The 22,266-nt window shown below is 36.5% G+C and overlaps 1 protein-coding gene across 1 annotated transcript in view; it reads left to right on the top strand.

Moving 5' to 3' along the window:
- OSBPL1A (oxysterol binding protein-like 1A) overlaps positions 1 to 22,266 on the top strand; it is a 193,783-nt gene that overhangs the window by 121,520 nt on the left and 49,997 nt on the right. Inside the window, exon 17 of the mRNA XM_012641750.1 lies at positions 18,046 to 18,121. Within this exon, the coding sequence (XP_012497204.1) occupies positions 18,046 to 18,121 (76 nt within the window). The remainder of the gene's footprint in view (positions 1 to 18,045; positions 18,122 to 22,266) is intronic.

Below are 22,266 nucleotides of genomic sequence, written 5' to 3'. Positions count from 1 at the left end.
AACTCCTGGGCTCAAGCGATCCTCCTGCCTCAGCCTCCTGAGTAGCTGGGACTACAGGCATGCGCCACCATGCCCGACTAATTTTTTCTATATATATTTTTAGTTGTCCGATTAATTTCTTTCTATTTTTAGTAGAGACAGGGTCTCACTTGCTCAGGCTGGTCTCGAACTCCTGAGCTCAAACAATCCGCCCGCCTCGGCCTCCCAGAGAGCTAGGATTACAGGTATGAGCCACTGCGCCCGGCCTAGGACATAGCTTTTTAATCAACAGAAATTGTATGTGTATGCGGTGCAACATGGTGTTTTGAAATACATATACTATGCATTGTGGAATGGCTAAATTGAGCTAATTCACATATGCATCACCTCACGTACTTACTTTTTGTGATGAGAACACGTAAATATACTTTCTCAGTGATTTTCAAGTATGCAGCATGTTATTGACTATAATCACCATGTTGTACAATAGATTTCTTGAGTTTATTCCCACTAAAAATATGGAACACTTCATGAATTCGTGTCATCCTTGCACAAAGGCCATGCTAATCTTGTATCATCCCATATCAACTTTTAGTATGTGTGCTGCCAAAGTGAGCACTTGTTTCATCTTTTAAATAACACAGTATGTATCTCTGAAACATTAGGACTTTCCCCCCACCAAACCACAGTACCATTATCACACATAAATAATAATTTCTTAGTTATCATCAGGTATTCAGTTTAGTATTCAGTATTCCCTGATTCTCTCATAAATGTCATTTGGTAATTAGATCCAAAATGTTGTTTAATAATAAGAATCCAAAAGTTCCACATATTGCATTTGGTTTACATGTCTCTTAAGTCTTTTTTAATCTCTAGGTTTCCTCTTCCCTCCCCCATTTTTTCTTGCCATTTATTTGTTGAAGAAACCTGGTCATTTGTCCTATAGAATGTTCCACAGTCAGGATGTTGCTGGCTGCATTTTCGTGTCATTTACATGTTCTTTTGTGCCTGAATTTCTTATAGACTGATGTTTATATGCAGAGGCTTTGCCAGATTTAGGTTTGAATTTTTCGGCACAAAATATTTCATAGGTACACATAACATAGGTTTGCTTCCTATTACATCAGAGGGCATATGCTATCTGATTTTCCTTCTTTCTGCAATGTTGAGATTAATTTTTGAGTTTAGTCATTGTCGGTCTGATTTATCCATGATAAAGTTGCTTGACAGCCTTTCACCTAATGATTTTAAGAGTCCTTTTTGAGCATTGTCTACGTCCACTATTTCCTTAGTGTAGCACCTCTGTTTCCTTAGGTGCTACAAAATACTGATATTTCAATTCTGTCTTTCCTTCTACATTTATTACCTGGAATTGTTCTATAAAGAACTTCTCACTACCTCTTTACAAAATGATATATATATTGGTTCTGTAATATCCTCCAAAGATGACGTATGAACCCATGGATGAGATTTGATTAAATGTTTTATAGAATTAATCCCCTCTTTGGTGAGAGAAAGCCCCTTGGTGGTGGCTTCTGTGTCCATTTGGCAGGAACCTAGTTGGATTTTTTTTTTTTTTTTAGGTATAATTTGCATGCAATAACTCCATTGTCTTTGATGGCTGCCTTGCTTTATGATAAGAGGAGATATTTCAGGCTTATCTTATATGTTTCCTGCTCCAGACATTAGAGTCAACTATTTCTCTAAAGAGCCATATTTCATTTTAGTGGGAAATAATATCTGAGTGGTAAGGATCTTCATTGCTACCGGATTGGCCATTGTTTTTAGTGCTTTTCATTGAAGAGAGCTGAAACTCCCTCTTTTTTTGAAAAAATACTTCATTAGTTCATACCAATATATTTCTAGTTTAATTTTGGATTCCAGGTTTTTTCCCCTAATTCCTTTGATTCTATTTGTATCTCGTGGTTCCCAATGACATTAATATAATTACCTATTTGCTTTATTCTTATATATGTGTGTTTATGACACATACACATATGCACACATACAAATTATGTTACTAACAATATGATAAAAAGAGTTTTATATTTCTTTTTAGTTCCTTTTATTTTTTAATATAGCTCATCTGAGACATACAGTCAAATGTTGTGTTTGATGAAAGTCACTTTCAATGGTTCCTTTCTGTGTGGTTAAACTACTAACTTGTTACACAGATTCATTTATTTCATTTGCTTTCGAGTTTTAGGATTCCTTTTTTCCATTTCGATTTAATTTTTATATATAAAGTATTTATATTATTCCAAAATCAAAAATACAAAACAAAATATATTTTATATATATATATATATATAAAAATCTAGTTTCCACTCTTGTCCTCTCAACACTGGTTTCCTCCCTCCCTCAGAGGTAACCATTTTTTATAATCTTTCTAATTATTTTGGTTTTGATACAAGCAATACAAAGATATATCATATTTCTTTTTTTTCTTAGATAAAAGGTACTGTACAACTTTTACTTTTTTCCACTTAAGACTGTATAATCTAATTCCAATTATTTTGGTCTCTTGCTCTTTTACTGATTTTGGTTAATTGACCCTTGCAACCCTTAAATAAATGCATACGTGTGTATATGTATGTGTTTAGAGATGATTCTTTTTACAATTTTGAATTGGTAATACATTCCCATGGCTCAAAATGTAGAAGCATATTAGGGTATATTTTGCAAATTTTAACTCTCACTTTTTTAAGCTAGCTTCTCCCTTTTTTTATCCAAATGCACTGTTATTACATATAAAATGTTTTTGCACAAATGATAGAAATGCTTACATATGGTTCCTGACCTTGCTTTTTAAAAATGTATATCAAATTATTTATTTATTCAACAAATGCTTGTTGAACCCCAATTAATGCCGTAGGTGCTGAGGATACAGTAATGAACAAACAAAGCCCCTGTTCTTGAACCATTTCTGATGTGAAAGAGGTTGAGCATCTTTTTGCATGCTTAAGACCTATGTATTTTTCTTTCTTTGTGACCTTCTCATATCCTTTGCCCATTTTTCTATAGGAAATTGAACTTAACCAATTTTCAGTTGCTCTGTAATATCATTAGAGAAACCACCTTCTTCTGTGTAATATGGGTTGAAAATATTTTTCCAGTTTACCAAAAGGAAAGATAATTCTTAGAATTTCTAAATCTTTCCATATCATGTTGAATATATTTATTAAAAAACTTTAATAAATGATACTAGTAAATAAAAAATTCTGTTTTGTTTCTTGATTTGCATACGTATCTGTATAAATGTCTTTGAAAAAAGATACTGGTGAACTAGGAAAGTGTAGTTATTAAGAGCACTTGGGTTTGAAATCCCATACTATTCCACTTTTCTGATCTTAGGCAAGTTATAATTTCTTTGAAACTCAACTTGTTCATCTGTTAAATGGGTATAGTAAGACCTCCCTTGTTGGCTCGTTATGATAATTAAATGACATAATCTGTACAAAGCACTTGTAGTGATTTTAGTTCATTAAATGTCAGTCACTCTTGTAAATACAAAAACTGATGAACCTTAAGCAAAAATGTGTAAATGAAATTGTTTTTGTCTTTCAGAAAAGGTCTTTGAATGAGTTTTGGAAGTTTATATTGTCCTTTGAAATTGGAATTTTTCTTAGAAGAACACTGTTGTCTTTTGGTAAATGTGAAATAAGAAAAATTGCCCCTGTATTTAAAGCCTAATATCCTTGATTTCCATTATATTTTATAATGATATTTCATAGTTTGGTTAAATTAAAACATGGTTTTTCTTTTTATTGAGAATACAAAGGCGTGCTGGTCTCTGCAAAGCTGGTTGTAAACTTACATTGTTAGAATGTAAACAAGAGGTGACTAGAGGCTTTAAGCTCTGTTATTCCTTTCTTGGTCCCTTGATGATACTTTCCCCATACAGAGGTCTCATTACTTTCTCCTTTTGATCCCTAGACCTTTTCAATCTCTTAGGTAAATATCCAATTTCTATTTCAAGTGTGCTTTATAAACGCTTGTAATCCACAGAATGTCAACAGAAAGGAGCTGTTAAATATTTATTAAAATGTATATTCTTTGGTGTCTTGCTCTATTTATTTGAAGAGGTACTTCTTCTCCCCCCAGCCCCCCTCTCCCACAAACACAGGTTTTGAGTGCCTAGGAAATATCTTTTGGTATAACATAATCTTTCAATTGTCTGCTTTAACCTGCTTACTCTGCCCACATTTTATAGTAAGTCATAAATCAGGCATCTTGACTTCTGGTGACATATGGGATTTGTGCTCTATGAATACATCGAAGTATCTCCTTCCCTTTGGAGCTGTGCCAATCTAAATGTTGCCTAAAGGAGAAAACTGCTTCAGGGGATATAGAGCTCTTTGGTATTATTTGCTTTGCTTGTTACCTCAGGATGAATTTTCCTCTTTCAGAAAACACCGTATATAATAAGAATTTGCAACATAAATAAATTAAGGAAGTGATTTTTTAAAAAATAAGTCCTGTAAAGTTTGGTTGATTGGTTGCCTCGTGCCTTTACAATCTTTAGAAAAATTTTTATGCATGACTCTTTTCAAAACATACTGATTGCATAAAATTTGATATATCCTCATTGTCTGGGATATAACCTGCTATTGTGTCACGTTGATGTAGCACAATGTAGAGCCAGGATTTGAAACTTAAGATGAACTTTCCATTTTACCAGAGTAAGTATTCTCAAAGGCAAATCCCTATTAATGTGACAGTGACTCACATTAGTTATACACACAGCTTCTCACCGAGGAAGCAGTGCCACCACACCTGACGTACATGGAAAACGTAAATGATTATAACTGGGAATGCATGCTGTTCTGCTGTGTGGTGGAACATTGATCTAAGCATATATGTGATTTGTAGTAGAGTTAGGTACAGCCAGCTTTTAGTAACAGGTCATCCCAGTGCCAAAGCAAAACTGCATGAGAGCATAGTTGGGGCAGTTAACAGTTCTCAGCAAAACAGACTTCTGTGGGTGAAACAGTTATTGATAGTTGATAACCTTAGATTCTTTGCAATATTGTTTTATTTTTGTGCTTTGGTATTTTGAGTCTTTTAATACCTTAAGTATGTTGCCAAAAATTATAGTAAATGAAGATGTACTGCGATCATGAGATGATTGAGAACCATTGGCTTAACGTGGTTTAGTGTAGCTGTATGGCTTTGGTGAGTATTTAAACAGTCCAAGCCATAGCTGCTTCTCGAAAATGAGCAGTACCCCACAAAAGCACAATCCACCTTCAAATAGCTAGAGCCCAGGTCTGTCTGGTTTTAAAGGTTGCTGTTTTCCAACTGCATTATAGATCCAGAGCTCTTCACATATTGTGCATAATAATAACTTGCACTGGGATTATAAATTGGTGTTTCTACAGTACTTCCACAAACTCTATATTTTGATTCTTAACATGTCTCTGAGTTATAGGTAACATGGGTATTATTATATCATCAATTTTACAGATGAAGAAATTGAGGCACAGGAAGTTTAGTTTACGTGCCAAAGATTACCTAAACAATAAAATGGTAGGACCTGCATTCAAACAAGGTTTTCTGATTCTAGAGCCTCTATTCTTTTCTTGAAATGTAGAATCTTTGTAGATGTTTAGAATAACAAAGAGATATATATTTAGACAAAGAGCTTCATATTCTGACATATAAGACACTTTGATCCAGTCTTTAATTAATACAGTTTTGTGTCTTTTATGTAATAATTTACAGAGAATTAACACTTGAAAGGGTGTGAAATTCATATGTGGTCAGAGAGGATTTCTCACACAATGATTAGGATATATAAAAGTAAAAAGTTTATTTACTTTCCTGAGAAATAAAGAGAGAGCATGCATGTGGAAGAGAGAGGAAGTGAGTGGCCACAGCACACGAATGAAGGAGTGGAAATGTCGGACAGCTGCGGAAAAGCTGTTTGGAGTTTTAAAGGTAAAAATGGCTTTTTTCCTATGCTTTAGCAGGCTGATGACAGAAGCAGCAGCAAAACTGTTGCAGGTGTTCTTTATTTTTCTCTTTTCTCTGTGAGGCCGGCTTATCAGAGTCCTTGGAATTTGTTTCTGACAGGAACTGAGGCAGAGAGTTGGAGTAGAGAGTTCACACCCTTACTGTCTGCTTAGGGCTCTTCAAGGCTGAGGAGACAAAACTCTTGGAGATAACAAGTTAGGCCACAGGAGTTTTAACTAAAACAAAGGGCAGTTGCTCTGTGAGTTTCTTTGTTTGATAGTTTATTTTCCTCTGTTAGGTAGGTTATTGGTAAGGCCAACTTTCAACACTGTAGTCCCAAAACATTTATTAAGCACCCATACATTGCTGGCTCAGTGCTGGGCACGATTACAAATTAAAATGGACGTGGAACTTGCCTTCTAGGTCTTTCTAAGTTTCCGGTTGCATTAACATGAACAAATGAAATTTATTCTCCTTAAACAATCCTAGAGGAAAAAATCATTTTCTCTTCCTATAGTTTCCTATATCCACCAACTTTCTAGCAAGGCAGAATATTCCAGAGGATGCAGGAATAATTAAAGGTATAATGTTTTCATGGAAATTATGTGTTTTTCATCAATAACTATTCTCTTCTTATAAAAACTAAACTTTTTTGGCTATGTTCCTTTAGGATATGATTGGCATAACCTATCTCATTAGAAATAAAATCTCAGAAGGCTAGGTAGACTACTTGGATAATTGTGTGTTTTAGGACACTGTGTACTCTTTCTCAGCAGAAAAAACACCTTTAAGAAAGGAGAAGAATGTTGTCCTTTGCAGTACAGGTATCTTACTATGTTCAGAACAGTCAGAAAGGAAACAGAAGGGAAACTAGCATACATATCAGAGAACACCGTGTCATGTGTCACAGAGCAGGAAGGACCTAAAAATTCAACTCTCTAGAAATTCTGTTCGTCTGATGGTAAACAGTCAGAAGCATCTAAGATCATTTAAAATGGAAGTTATAAGTCAGCCTGTTGAACTAGCTAAGGCAAATCACAAATTGTTAACATTCATTCCGGAAAAGTTGGTGTGGTTTAAAGGGAAGTTTGGAAAGCTCAGGATCACAAAAAGAGGCAGAGTTGAATTTGCAGAGGGATACTTCTGCTATTCAGCCCATCTCTGCTGCCCTTTGTGTCTTCCCTTACTGTTATATATTTTTTGTATAGTCCTCAAATCCTTGTTTTTGGAACCTGAAGTCCTTGTCTGCAGTGTTCCAGGTAACATACACTGTATTAAAAACAGTCTTGCTCCAGAGTTGCATTCAAGGATCAATTATTTCCATCAGACATTCAAACCTGCATTCTATTAGAGAAGTCTAGGTCTCACCAATCCCATGCTGTTACAACCAGACGCCTAATCCAGCTGGAGCATATTCAAGTTCTGAGATAGGACATTTCTCAATATAGAACCCAAGACATTTTTATTGTATTGAGGGAGGGCTTCTTTTTCCTCCCCCACCAACAAAATTACCAGTAGTAAGACAGCCTCAGATCTTTTTTGGAATGTGGAGCGGTATTAGTGGGAGCTTTGTGCTCACCATTTTGATGCCTCTCTGCTCCTTAGCAATCCACACTGCAGGAGGCTTAGGTAAGAGGTAAGCTTTTGTGTGAAACAGAAAGGACGAGGGTTGGCTCTGATCTATGCAGCACACACCCTGTATTTCATCGGCATTCTCTATCATTAAGACCACTTCTTATAGGTCCAAACAGCTGTGATCTGCTGTCTTCACTTTTCACTTCGTTTCAGTGACTCCATGTCTGTTCCGGCACCCATTGCATGAAATCTGAGTTATTCTTAGAGATAAGGGTGAGCAAAGAATAGTGACCCTATTCCTAGGTTAAGGTCCCCCTTTCTGTCATCCTTCCTTCCTCCCAACTGTGTTGAACACTATGAAGGAGGCCTACAGTGAGGGAGTCCAGCTGCCCAAAGTGACATCTTTCTAAACCAAAAGATTGGTTCAGAGGTATTTCTCATCAGTAGATTTTGGCTTTGAAATGTGATGGTTCTATAAGCTTTTCTGTTAATGCAGTGTGGTGATAAACTAACCTAAGTCCCTGAAGTTTGACAATGAATTCTAAATTTTAGAAATCCACCACGTAAATCAGTTTAAAATTTTATAAATACAGTTTAAACTTATTAAAAACAAGTAAAACCTCTTGTAAAACAACTAAAATCACCCTAAACTCTTTGCTATGCAGAACCAGATTTATTAAGTGATAATCACAGACTGTAAATATATGATCTAAAAGATCAAAAATGAAAAATCTCAAATTTTCCAAATATATAGCAAAATCAAATAGTAATATCAGATAATTACATCAAATTATTAAACTAGGAAACCAAATCATTGGATTTTTAAAAGATGCATAATTTAAAAAGGCATATGACTGGTCTTGGAGCTCTGATCTTAGTCTTGTACTGACCTGCTTCTACGACTCTGGGCTAATTTTAGTTGAAGATGTCTGGGAGCAGGTTAAATCCTTAGCTGTTGAGCTTAACCTTATCACCTTCAGGTTTGACTCAGCTATAAGTTATGGTGCTGGTTTATACTTGGCTTTAAATGGCATTCCAGATATGTAGAGAGAACTTTGTGATTCCTATAGCTGTGTGAATTCAAATCTGAAACTAGGTAGAGGGTACACTACAGTATCAGCCATGCAAGAAAACAGTTTTAAGTGATACGGTCTGTCTTTAAGAGCAGCGCAAGCTCTGCTTCTGTTGAAATGGGGATAGGAAAATTTTAGGCACTTTGTTGATTTTAATGTATTAAACCCATCAAATATTTCATATATAAGATACTTGGAAGATCTTAAATCTTCACATATATCACAACTAAGATTTTAATTAATATTATATAACTGAGGAATAATAGTATTTTTAAGACTGAAGTCTTATCAAACTTTGGAGGGCAAACATTATTTTCCCTGATTGTATGAGAACATCATTTTCATAATGATGAAATCAGATTGCATCAACTTAAGCTGAAATTCTGTGTGTCGCATGGCCAAAGAAACTGGTTTTACTCTCAGATTTCAATGTTAAAATGAAAAATTTTATTCATCTTTCAGACAGTCAGCTGAACTACTAAAGATGAGTTTTGGTTGAAATTTTCAAATTTTTTCTTATTAAAATAAGATTATATTGGTTTCAAAATATCTTACTGATTTTGAAAATCTTTAAGCCCACTTAGCTGAAGAGGTGCCAGTGTTTTAAAATTTTAAATCACATTCCAGAAATGAAATAATATTTTGGAACAGAAGTATCTCAACTGTAAACATTCTTGGATATTTTGTTTATCCAGCTTTCTAATAGCCTCAAAACCAATCATAGTAGTTGAAATGCAGTCAATATTTGTTGAATAAATGGATTTTTTTAAAAAAACTGCCTTGTTCTGAGGTTTCTTAAAGAAATACTAGGAAAAGGGAATGCTCCCTGCCACGGCGTATACCAGTGGTTCTAGAAAGTGGAGTCTTTGGACCCTTGTGGGGAGTCTCCAAGTCTCCTTTGGGAGACCACAAGGTTAAAACAGTTTTCATATTACTAAGACATTTGGCTTTTTTGTATCATTCACTTATAAGTGTACAGTGGAGTTTCTAGAGACTACATGATGTACATCTATAATGTCAATGGAATGTTTAAAGCACAGTACAATTAAATTTGGGATTTATTAGGATAGTCTTTCATTATTTCTTAATTGAAAAATGTTATTTGGATGGAATTGTCCTGGCACTTTCTCCCAAGTCATATTTCATTAAAACAAAGAATACCAATTAATTTTTTTTTTTTTTTTTGCCCGGGCTAGAGTGAGTGCCGTGACATCAGCCTAGCTCACAGCAACCTCAAACTCCTGGGCTCAAGCGATCCTCCTGCCTCAGCCTCCCGAGTAGCTGGGACTACAGGCATGCACCACCATGCCCGGCTAATTTTTTCTATATAGTTTTAGTTGAACAATTAATTTTTTTCTAATTTTAGTAGAGACGGGGTCTCGCTCTTGCTCAGGCTGGTTTCGAACTCCTGAGCTCAAACAATCCACCCGCCTCGGCCTCCCAGAGAGCTAGGATTACAGGCGTGAGCCACCGCGCCCGGCCCAATTAATTATTAAATGACAGAAAAGAAAGGGACATTTCCCAGAGTGTCCCTCCCAAGTTGCTTCGTTGTGCCTTATCCACAATTGTTGCTTAAACAACCTTTGTTTAACATTCCCCCCCACCCCACTCCCACTAGACGTTTTCAGGAAGAGATAGTACACCAATTTAAAAAGTCTCAGGTCGTTCTGGTATCTGATCCCAAGTGAGAACCCCTAGCTGCAGCATTCATCATGCTAGTGTAAAGCCTTCTTAGGGGGAAATAGCGCAAGTGTTGAGAACCATCTCATTGTTTGCTTTTCTCCAGGGTAATAGAAATAACTTCATACCTGTTTCTCTGTGAAAACTTGTATATAGCTATGAAGATTGTTCAATAAATAACCATTTTCTAGATCATCTTTTGAAACTATAATTAGTAAATTATTCATCCAGGAAGTATTATAGTAGTAGTTTTAAATTTTTAACAATTCAGGAAGATGAGATAGTTTTCCCTGAAATAATTAATAATAACAAATAACAATAACTTCCACTTTATTTGAACGTTTTCTACCTGCCAGGCACTGGGCTGAATGTTTTACATCACTGACCAAGTCCCATATATTAAAAAAAAATTTCGGTTTGACCACATAATATCCACGTATGCAGGGGTGAGGTGTATTATTGGAACAAATTTTTCATTAACAGTATCTACCCTTGCTAGATGTATTATTCTATTTCATTTTTTAAAATGCTGGCTATATAATGTTAATCATTAAATTGAGTTTACAAACTACAGTGAATGAGACCCAAAGTTTAATAAACACTGCTCTATATGCATTGTTTCCTGGGGCCCCACCATGGTCATGTGAAATACTGGTATTGTCATTTTCTAAGTAGAAACACTGAGGCTTGGAATAATTCAACAGGTACTTGTTCAGGTTTATACAGTAAGTGGCAGTCAGACCTCTGAAAGCTGGGTGCTAAGGCTCTGGAGTTAACAAATCCCAGTTCTACCACTTATTACATTTGTGACCATGGACAAGTTATTTAATAAGAGTGATTAATTTATAGTATTACTTTGAGGATTAAATGAGGTGATACACATTAAGTGATTAACAGGGTGTAAAATGGAGTAAACACTCACTAAATGTTAGCCATTAGTACTCACACACTTCATCTTGGTGAACCCATTTAAAGTTAGCCCAGGGGTGTTTTGTTGTCATGGCATTTGTGAAAGTGTCACATTTTAAAAAGACTCCTGAACTTTTCCTGTCTTCCTTGAAGCATACAGATCAATGATCAAAGTCTTTTTTTTTTTTTTTTTTTGAGACAGAGTCTCACTGTGTTGCCCAGGCTAGAGTGCCGTGGCGTCATCCTAGCTCACAGCAACCTCAAACTCCTGGGCTCAAGCGATCCTCCTGCCTTAGCCTCCCGAGTAGCTGGGACTACAGGCATGCTCCACCATGCCCAGCTAATTTATTTTTCTATGTATTTTTAGTTGTGCAATTAATTTCTTTGTATTTTTAGTAGAGACGGAGTCTCGCTCTTGCTCAGGCTGGTTTCGAACTCCTGAGCTCAAACAATCCACCCGCCTCGGCCTCCCAGAGAGCTAGGATTACAGGCGTGAGCCACCGCGCCCGGCCCAAAGTCTTTTAAAATGAGATGGAAACCAGAATGAAGCTAAATAAAAATGTAGACTATTAAGGTTCCTAGAAGCATGGGTAGAGAAGTGTTAGAGAGAACTCTTCTATCTTATAAGAAAGGGAACACAGCGACTTCACAGGCCCTGTTTATGAAGGTCATAGAGGACAGGAGACTTACAGTCATAAGGAGCACAAGATGAGCAAACAAGGAAAACGCCTTCAATAGACCTAGCTGTTTTTATGTAGGGATGTGAGCTTGAGATATACATGTATATTTTGGTCACAAAGAATTGGAACATCAATTTTAAAAAACTAAAACTTTTGTGTATAGTTTTATTTACAAAAACTATTTTTAAAAGACATATTTGTAAAAATTTTTTTTTAACTTGCAAATGGTACTATTTGCAATCTAGGTGCCAAAGGATTAATATCTATCATATACAAAAAATTCTTGTCAAATGACAGAAAATAACCCACAGTGGTATAAATGATATAAATAGACAAGTTACAGATGTGTAAATCATTAAGCATATGAAAAGATATTCTGACTCACTAGTAGTCAAGGAAAAACAAAGTAATAATGTAGCATCACACTTGGAAGTCAGACTGACAAAACTGAAATGCACGAGATCACCCTTTGACACCAGTTGCTTCTGGTAGAGACGTGGGAGGAAGAGTGCCCTCATAGATTGCCAGTGAGATATGAAATTGTTAAAACCTTGTTCACAAGCAATCTGGGAGCATCTATGGAAATGTAAAATAGAGATACTTTTTGACCCAGCAACTTTACCCCTAGTACTCTATGCCGTAGAAGTGAAAGCATCAGATTTAAATAAGGATATAATGTACTGAGATGTTTTTGTTACATTGTTTTGGCAAAAGAACAAAAATGATGAATGCCTTTCATGGAGAATGGCAAAATGAATTTTGATATATAGTATTCTTATGGAATATCATACATTCATTACAAGAATTAGTTTACCATTTGACTTCAACACATTTCCATGCAGTATTGAAAAGCAAACCATAGAGAAGTATGTATAATTAATACTTTATTTTGGAATATTAAAGTCTGAAAGCCCCTTCGTGTGTGCACGTGTGTGCTCCATATTTGACTATTTGGGAACATGTAGAAAAGTATAGACAAAGAGAGATCAGCTTTTAAACATGAGTCCTAGGGTAGTGCAATGGTTTGGGGAGTGGGGTGGCAAGCAAAAAGAACAAAAGGGGGAAAAGACTACCTTAAAAACCAGCATGCATGACATGATACTTACATTAAGTTACATGTGTATGTACATGGGCCTAAAGGAATTAGAAGTAAAGATAGGTACACTTCTGTCAACTTGAAGGGAGTGTCCTTGATATGTTACTTAGTGAAAAAGCAATGTGACCTGTAGGGTACTAGTTCAGTAAGAATATACGTACTTGTATCTGCTTGTTGTACAAAGAGAAAGGTGCGAGAAGGAGTGCTTGTGCTGTCACTATTGGCGTGGATGGAACAGGGGATGACTAGCTTGTCCTTTATCTGTGGGTTGTTTCATTTGTTATAATATATTATTTTGTAATTTGAAAAATAACCATATACTTTTTCCCCCCCATTTAATTATGTTTACTACCATTTGGTATATGCTCGAGAAGATTGTTTTTCTGGTATATGTTCTTGGTTTTCACATAGAACTTGAATTCCTAAAAATTTAAGGATGAGATTACCAAACTTTGTGAATTAAGAGATTTACCTTTTTTCCTGAAGTGACTGTTAATAGAATAATGTTTTTATCTTGTCCCCTGGGAAAATACTGGAAGCTGTTCATTTGTTTCACATATACATTGTGAGCATAATGTGTATAGTCTTCCCAAGTAGATAGATTTGGTTTGGTGAATCACACTATGAACAGAATAACCAAAACAATGCTAGACTTGATAAAAAGTTATCTGTAATGTAGGTGGTGAATAAAATATTTATAGTATACAAAGAGCTTCTACAAAGTGAGAAGATAATTTAGTGGTCAGATGATGTCACCAATGACAATGAATGTTTTTATCTTAGGATATTTGTACTTTATAAACATAACAAAGAATTTTTAAAATTCTTTAAAACTGACATATAGGTAAGAAACCGAACCTTCATTTCCAAGAGATTTTAATCATCCTGGACGTTGTTTTTCTTAGTATAGATTTAGTTGCCAAAAAAAAGTTTCTATTATTCTATTAACAGTTACTCCAGAAAAAAAGGTGAATTGTGTAACGACATAACCTCAACTTGGAAGATTTACCTCAGGTTACACAGCTAAGCAGTAGCAAAAGTGTGCACTGGTGCGCTAGTTCCCATCCCAAGGTTCTTTTATATCCTCCATGAAAAATATGACCTCCCCAGGTATAACAGTATTAGTAAGGTATATGCATGTACTCAAGACCCAGAAAATTTAAAGATTTTGGGGATAGTGATCACTTGATCTTGAGCTTTTTCCAAACAAGGGGTATTCAAGCACAGCATTTGTTATCATAAATTAATTAGGTTCAATCTGAGGTCTGTTTACAACACTGGGAAAAAATGGTAGGCTAACAAGTGGAGCCATTTGTATCACAGAGATAAAACAACTGTGAGGAGACTTTTCATTTAAAAACCAGTTATTGTGTTGTCTAGATAGTCATAGTGTCATCTGTATGGTTGAAAACAGAATCAGGACATATCACTGCCAGTCCCTGGTACAGGGTGTTTTCTCTCTGTATAAAGAGAAAAAGGAAGCATAGAATGCAGGAGAATGACCCTCAGATAAACTCCACGGCATGAGAACAACTGGTCTGTGCTTTCAGCCTGAGGGTTCTAATTACTGCTCTCCTCTGTTCTGGAGTAACACCACCATCTGGCATCATTAGGGAATTCTCTGTCTCTCTCTTCACATTTTTAAATATAGAAACATATCCTTTGCAATACAAATTATTTTTTAAAAATTTAATCTGCTACCTAATTTAAACATTTACCCTATTCTCTCTGCTTTCTTAAATAACACTGCAGAAGATTTAGCATTTTCTTCAGGATTAGGCTGTGGATGGTTTTTTGTCTGTCGTTGACTTTAGGCTCCTCTACTTGAGCAGGTTTTTGCCCCTCCCCCACAATCTTCAAACAGTGCATTCCTTTTGTTTTCAGAAGTAATCACAGAGATTCGTTCTGTCCAGTACAGTAGCCACTGGTCAAAGTATGGCTTTTGAGTACTTGAAATCTGGCTGTGTGACTGAGAAACTAAATGTTTACTTTTATTTAATTTTAATTAATATAAATTAAATTGTAAAATGAAGCAATATAAAATATTCTTCCATTAAATGCAACTTTAAGTCTAGATTTCACATTAACTGTTAAATTTAGTAGCTAAATTGAGATGTGCTCTGAATGTATAAAATATACACTAGATTTTGAAGACAACATAGAAAATGTATAAAAATCTCAATAATTTTTTGTATTGATAAAATGTTAAACTGCTAGTATTTTAGGTATATTGGGTTAAATGAAATAGTAAAATTATAGTTCATCTTATTCCTTTATACTTTTTTTAATGTGGCTACTACAAAATCTGAAATTATATGTGAAGCTCTCATTGTATTTCTCTGGCTGGGTTTCTCAGCCTTGGCACTGTTGTCATTTGAGGCTGGGTAATTCCTTGCCGTGGGGGTTGCATAGGTCCTCCTAGGATGCCATCCCTGACCCAGCTGGTTAGACCGGCTTCCCACTCGGTGCAGGAGCACTTTGCTGTGCCCTGACTGACAGGATCCTCCAGCCTCCAGATCCTTCCATGCTCTGAAATGCTCCCTTAAGAAGAATCTCTTGACTCCTATTTTAGAATTAATTGTAAGACAGGTCTTTATATTAGCCATCCTAATATAAACTGTCACTAGTAGTGCTAGTCCTACTTTCTTGAGTAGCACAGAATAAACCAGATTTTTTATTAAGGAGATAATGTCTGCTAATAGGCCTTATAAATTCCAGAGTTCATTCAACAAATACTTAAACTCCTACTCTATATGTTAGCCATTGTCCTAGGTACCAGGGCTACAGCAGTAGATCAAACTGGAGTTCTCATGGGTTTTACATACTGTTGTGGGATTGGGGGTGGGCGTGGTCAACAAATAAGCAGGAGACTGTCACATGTTGCTGTGGGAAAAAATGCAGTGCGCAGAGGTGCACAGCAGCTGGGGGCTCTGGGGCTGTGGTCGCTACTCCTACCATCCCAGGCACCTCCCCTGGGTGCTCCAAGAACTCTGGGCTGAAAGACCTATGTCGAGCCCACTGATCCCTAGACTCCAGCTTCTTTTGTATCTCTGGGCTCTGCACTTCCCTTGCCATTGCTTGTAAGAGGTGCTTTCCAGACACCTTCGTGTGGTGCCTAACCAGTCCTCCTAAGTGGGGGTGTTCAGGTGCCTTTCAAAAGTGGCATCTGGATCTGAATCCCAGCTCAGCTTGCCCTTGGGGATGCTGTAGCTGCAGTCCTCTGTTCCTTGCCTTTTTGGCAGCCTTATCGTGCTATGGACTTAGACTGTGGTTGGCAACCCTGAGGTTGTTTACTGAAGCATGGCTTCTGCGTGGTGTACATGCTACAGGCCACCATGTCTCTTGCTGCTTCTGATCAGTTTCTTGCACAGCGTGGTCCCTGTGCAATGAGGGTGAGCACTTGGCTCTGCGTGTCCTTCACGAGGAAATGACGTGGGCTCGGATGGCTGCTTGCCTTTCAGAATCCTATCTCTGCTTTCTGGTTGTGTTCAGGATAGAAAATTAATGTTGTGCATACTCTGGCCTCCTCATAAATGAGTAATTATTACATTTTCATAAAACATCACAAAAAGTTTTGTGCAAGTGTGAGTATAGGATATTCCTGAGTGGGACTCTTGGCTGGCAATCCTGAGACAATTTCCAACTGAGAATAATTACAAAGCTTGGATGTCTCTTATCTTCTGCCTCCAAGATATTTATTACTTTTCTTGTCTTTCTGCTATTCTTGCCTTTAATTGGAATGGTAGCGCATACCTATATATTTAAGGTAAGCATTTGTTGAGGGGATTGACAGCCCTCATTCACTCTTTACAGAGCTTATTTCAGGTTCGTAGCTTCCTAGGTGTGTTGTATTTCTGGTGGACTATTTCCATAGACCGGAGATGGAAAATTTAATTTATATACACTTCTAAAACTGTGTTGTACATGCAAATGGTAGATAACAGCAGGGAATCTTATCCCTGGTATCCATTATTCGTGTCAAAGAGATTGATAGTCTTGGGTTGGGGGGAATGTAATTTAAATACCATCTGTGGTCACTTCTCCAGCAGATTGGTTAGATGACAGATCTGCCAAATGAGCAGTGTGTGTTCCTAAAAAAGAGAAAGAAACCAGAAGAATTCCACCATGGATGATTTAAAAAATGGTATTATTTATCTTAAAACTTAAAATTTTATTAACTTATACAATTGAATTAATTTAATTTAGAGGTTCTTTAGAAGATAATCTTTTTAATATTTTCTTTAGCATTTTAGTTGCACGGATATATTTCAGAAGGCAACTGGAAAACTTATAACAGTGTTTTAGAAAGTTGGTCTGGGTAGTTCTTACACGGCCCCCAGTCCCCGTGGCGCTGCCGTTCTGGTCTGTGGAAGTGGGGTCGGCTCCCTGCCTACCCGGCCTGGCTCTGATGTGCTGCTTATCCCAGCCACACACCTCTGCCACTGGCAGCCAGCCTCCTCCTGGCTACTTCCAAACTCCCGCAGAGACTTCGAAGATGTTCTTTCTATAGAGGTTAATTTGTAAAAGGTTTTCCAGCGTATCCAGAGTTGCTAAATTTTGTTCAATGTCAGTGTCCTTGGGGAAGTACTAACATAAGCTTTACTTTAGCTTTTATAGTTTGTTGACATTTTCCCATTTAATTTTTTTAAAGAAAAAGAAAAAAAAAAAAAAAAAACCTAGGCTTTTTGATGGCATTTTGTTTACATTATTTAGCAGCTAGAGAACGATGACTTATGAAGTATCAGAATATGGTAAGTGTGCCTCGCAAACCATAAGGTCAGATGTGCCAGCACAGGTATACCTCTAAGGTGGTCCAAACAGTTGGACCCCAAGGACTGGGGAGGACTAAGAGAATTCAGATCAGAAGAATACTGAAGACAGAGGGTGAGTGGATTTGCTATAAAATTTCTCAGAGACCAAAATACCAATGAACAGGTGCAATCCCAGATTGAGCCTATTTTGTCCTATGATGATGCATATTTTTAAAGTGCCTCTATACCTGTGTGCCTGCCGCTCTCATATTAATGACAATAATTGTTCCTTCCTAATGTCAGTGGCATTAAAATGAACTCTGTTTTTCTTTTATTTTTTTCAGAACAAGCTTGCCCTCTCCTATGTTTTCCAGAAATGACTTCAGTATCTGGAGCATCCTCAGAAAATGTATTGGAATGGTAAATAGCTGTCAGTTTGATCATACAGCCTTAAGCAGATACGTTTAATTGCATGCCCTTTAGAAGGGAATCTTAAAGTTTGCATAAAAGCGATGCACAGTATTTATGGAAACCTTAGAGAATCACAAATTTTGAAAAGTCTTAGGTTTTTCTGACAAGAATTTGAACCACTCTTTATGCCATTTATTATGACTTTAATGTGATTTTTGATTTTAAGAAAATAGGAACAGGAAAATCCTCTTTTTCTATTGTTACATCACATTTGTATTGCCCCATAAACTTACCCAGAAATTTTCTCAGAAAGAACAGACCCCCTACCCCCACGGTGTAGAATAGAATTTCACTTACACTTCTGTGCACAAGACAAGCTTTTGTACTTCAAATTTGCAAGTGTAGTATGTTAAATATTTGGAATATGTCTCTGCTTAGTTATCTGTGCGGGCAGATCTGATTTTGGGCGAGGTGGAGGAGATGGCAACATTTCCTGTTAATACAAACCCTTGCATTCTCTTTAAGGTAGTGGCCACCACTACCACCCTGATGTTGGACTGAATTCTGAGTAAAGTTCACTTAACTCTTCCTGGCATGACCTTTGAATACTAAGAATGATGAAAATTTAAAAACATGTGAATCCTGAGGTGCCAAAGAATCTGCCTGGACATTACCTTTTAAATTTTGCAATTTGGTGTGCAACCTGGGAGTACTTCCAGAACTTTCTCTGCAGTGGGAATAAGTCACCTGCTATACATGTCATTCTAATGCTTGAAATCGTGACAACTGTGCATGTGCCTGCCCACTTGGGCAGTTTTCTGATGTCTCTGTTCTCTGAGTGGGGAAATGTAATCTGAGACTTCCTAAATGTAATTCCAAGGAGCTAATCCTAGAAACATTAATTTTAAACAACTGTTTTTTGAATCCTGCATGGAGAGAAATTCAGCTAAACTTTGTAGCCCGATAATGTAGGATTTAATCTCAGCTCTGCCACTTCCTGGCTGTGAGACCCTGAGCAAGTTGTTGTCCCTGTATGAGTAGTGTTTCCTCCTGCGTAAAGTTAGGATCATAATTTGTACCTTAGACGTATATTGAAAAAGAAATAATTTATGTAACATGTCCAGGATAGTCCCTGGTTTAGCACAGTGCTCAGCAAATAGTAGTTCTTACTAACAGTAGTTAATCATAGCTGAGAATCAGAACACTTGGGCTCTAATCCTATTTCAATTATGTTAGAACTCAATAGGATGAAGCAAATGTGTATCAACCAATGTATATATTCTTAAATAAGAAGAAAAGTGTACATGTTAGTCTCTTTGGAACAGCAAAATTTCAAGACAAATTTATATTTGTTTATATTCTGCAGTCAATATTTTTCAAATCCTTAGGAAACAGATTTGCCATTGTGATCCAATGTGCAAATATATATATGCATGTGCTTAAAATTAAAACCAGCTTTACAAAAGAATACGCACCATTACTACAAATGATGTTTTCTATTATATTAAATTGTTAATTCTAACTCATTAATTTCACAACTTATTCATGAACCAAACCCACAGTTTGAAACACACTGTTCTAAATTACTATAGAATTGGTTCCACATCTACCTATGGCTATTTGGTCAAAAGAGTTTGTAGGAAAACTTCAGATGTGTTTTAGTCTTTTTGCCCATTGTGAAAATACAGTTTTCTGTATTTCTTTTCCTGAAGTCTATTTCCTGCCCTCTCCTATGTCACTGGGTGTCAGCCGTAGTGGTGGTGTCAAGAATTCATCCATGCAGGTGACAGTCCATCTCGTTTATGTCTAAAGCAAGCATTTTGTCTAAATTGTGACTAGACTTTTAAAAGAAAAGAAATAATGTTATGTTGGATTATACCTGTCATACTTGAAAGATACTCTATTTCTCTAGAATGTGGTTTTATTTTTAGGTACAGAACTACTTGTACAAGTAAACATTTAGGCTGAATCATAAATAAAATAAAGCAAATAAAAACAGCCATTTGGGTTGAAAGGGCTGCACAGAATGTTTTGACACTTATATCCGTAGAACTTACTGATTGAAAGCATAGAGAGGGAACTGCAGGGGAAGTAGTATTTTCGGAAACTTCTTTCTGCTGAGCTTTATAGGAAACGAATGTTCTAGAACATTTTTATTAATGTGGATTGAAAGGAAATCACCTAGCATTTGGAAGTATTCTTTGGGCACTGCCCGTTGTACGAACCCTCTTTTAGGGCAGCAGAAACAAACTGTCAAAAAGTGGAAGTGCTGAGTGACAACAGAGATTAAAAATAAGGTATCTTGAGAGAGAAATGCAAATAGCATACAAGAGTACATTTCTAAAGTAATTTTTGGTAGCATCCCTTTCCAATATCTGCCTGTTCCCACCTCCCAAAAGCAAATAAGTCAAAACTTAGAAAACAGTGGTGTATCCATAGGTTTTTAGTACACTTAACTCAAGGTGAAGGCATTTAAAAAAAAAACCCCTATTGCATGTTCATGATTCTATTACAGTTAATCCAAATACTTCACTTGAGGTCCTTTTTGTGGGGTAAATCTCAGTTACAGAAGCCATGTGCGTGTAGCCTTCAGCTGTCACATCTCTTCCCTTAGCTTCATCTATGTAGTTTCTTAATTTGATAATAAGTCTTAAAAGTAGCAGAGGAAATTTGATATTGAGCCACGGCCATTCCTGTTGTCTCTGCTATTTTGAGGAGTGTGCCAGAGTAGAGGGTGCGAGCATCCCACAGGTGGCAACCGCTATTCCACACTGAACTGAGGTCCCATCCCAACTTTTCCTAAAACAGTTAATGCCGCTGATTTATGATATAATGATGTATTAATAGTTTTGTGGTGTAATTGTTCAAAATATATGGCTTTTATAAACTCACAGTAGATGCTTGTCTGCCAGGTATAATCTTGGTCTAATTTTGTCTAAATTAGGAAGGAAGGTCAGAGTTTCTAGGGACATTTGTCACCCTGGACCCCCAGTGCCTGCAGCACTGTCCCTAGGCTCACTCTGCTCCCGTCTCCGCCACTTCCATGTACATGCAGTTGTGCTTTACTTTTTTCTAAAAAGCACATACAGACTTCAGTTTCCCAAACCAATGACATCCTTCTTTTTTCTTCTCCCAGTCTGTTCTGAACAGGATTACATTACCAAAATGTCGGATTATACAACATGAAATGAATACTTTGCGTAACTGGAATTCAATCCTAAATCTCTTTGTGACTGAAGCTTTTACCAAACAAATTCCCAGCTCCTCAGAACTAATCCTGACACTGCCTAATCGTGTGCGGCCTTTGCTCCTTATTTCCTCACTCCCTCGTCCTTTTGTCATAGCACAGGGGGAGTAAGGAAATAATTCCGTAGCCCTGTCGTCCTGTGTGTTCCCTGCTTTCTCCCTCCTTGTCTCTTCCACCCCTTTGTTCCCAAGGCTTTCTCAGCAGGGCTCACCCAAAGGTGAGGTTGTGCGTGTTCACGCTTAGCCACTTAGGAAACCAGTGCCACGACCCAGGGACTCGCACTCAGGGTCTTGCAGGCACCAACCCTGTGTGTGTTCAGGTATCTTGGAGTAATAGAATCTTAGTGCTGAATTATTGTAAAAGGTGACAAAGGTCTAGTATATGATGATTACTGACTTTTTAAAGCCAAGGTGTTGTATCAGTCTTTTAAAGGTATCCACTGGAATCTATTAATAAATACCAAAAGATTTGATTGCCACTATCATTCTGTTGAATAAATACATGAGGGAGCTGTTCTTTAATAGTTGCAATTTTCTCCTTTATACTTTGACTTTCTCCTTTAACTCATATTTCCATTCCATATTTTCTACAGACTATTAAATGTTTTTATTTTTCATTGAAGGTCTTTTATTGATTACCTCATTCTACTTTACTGTCACAAAAATATGCATTAAAGTTAAAATTTAAAAATTTCTAACTTGTGATTATAAGACTTTAGTACTAAGTTTCTTTGCATCAAGTTATTCTTGTAAATATTAGTATATGAGTGATTAAAATTATAAACATTATAAAATTTATGAAAACATTAACAAAAGGTAAAGTGTTATTAGTGAAAAGAATTGTTTTTAATTGGGTTTAGATATCTGAGGATGAATATCACTGCTAGAACAAGATAGAATTTTCAGTA

The sequence above is a fragment of the Propithecus coquereli genome, unplaced genomic scaffold (genome assembly GCF_000956105.1).
Source record: "Propithecus coquereli isolate 6110/MARCELLA unplaced genomic scaffold, Pcoq_1.0 Scaffold17, whole genome shotgun sequence".
Taxonomy (NCBI): Eukaryota; Metazoa; Chordata; class Mammalia; order Primates; family Indriidae; genus Propithecus; species Propithecus coquereli.
This window is presented reverse-complemented; position numbering and strand designations above follow the sequence as displayed.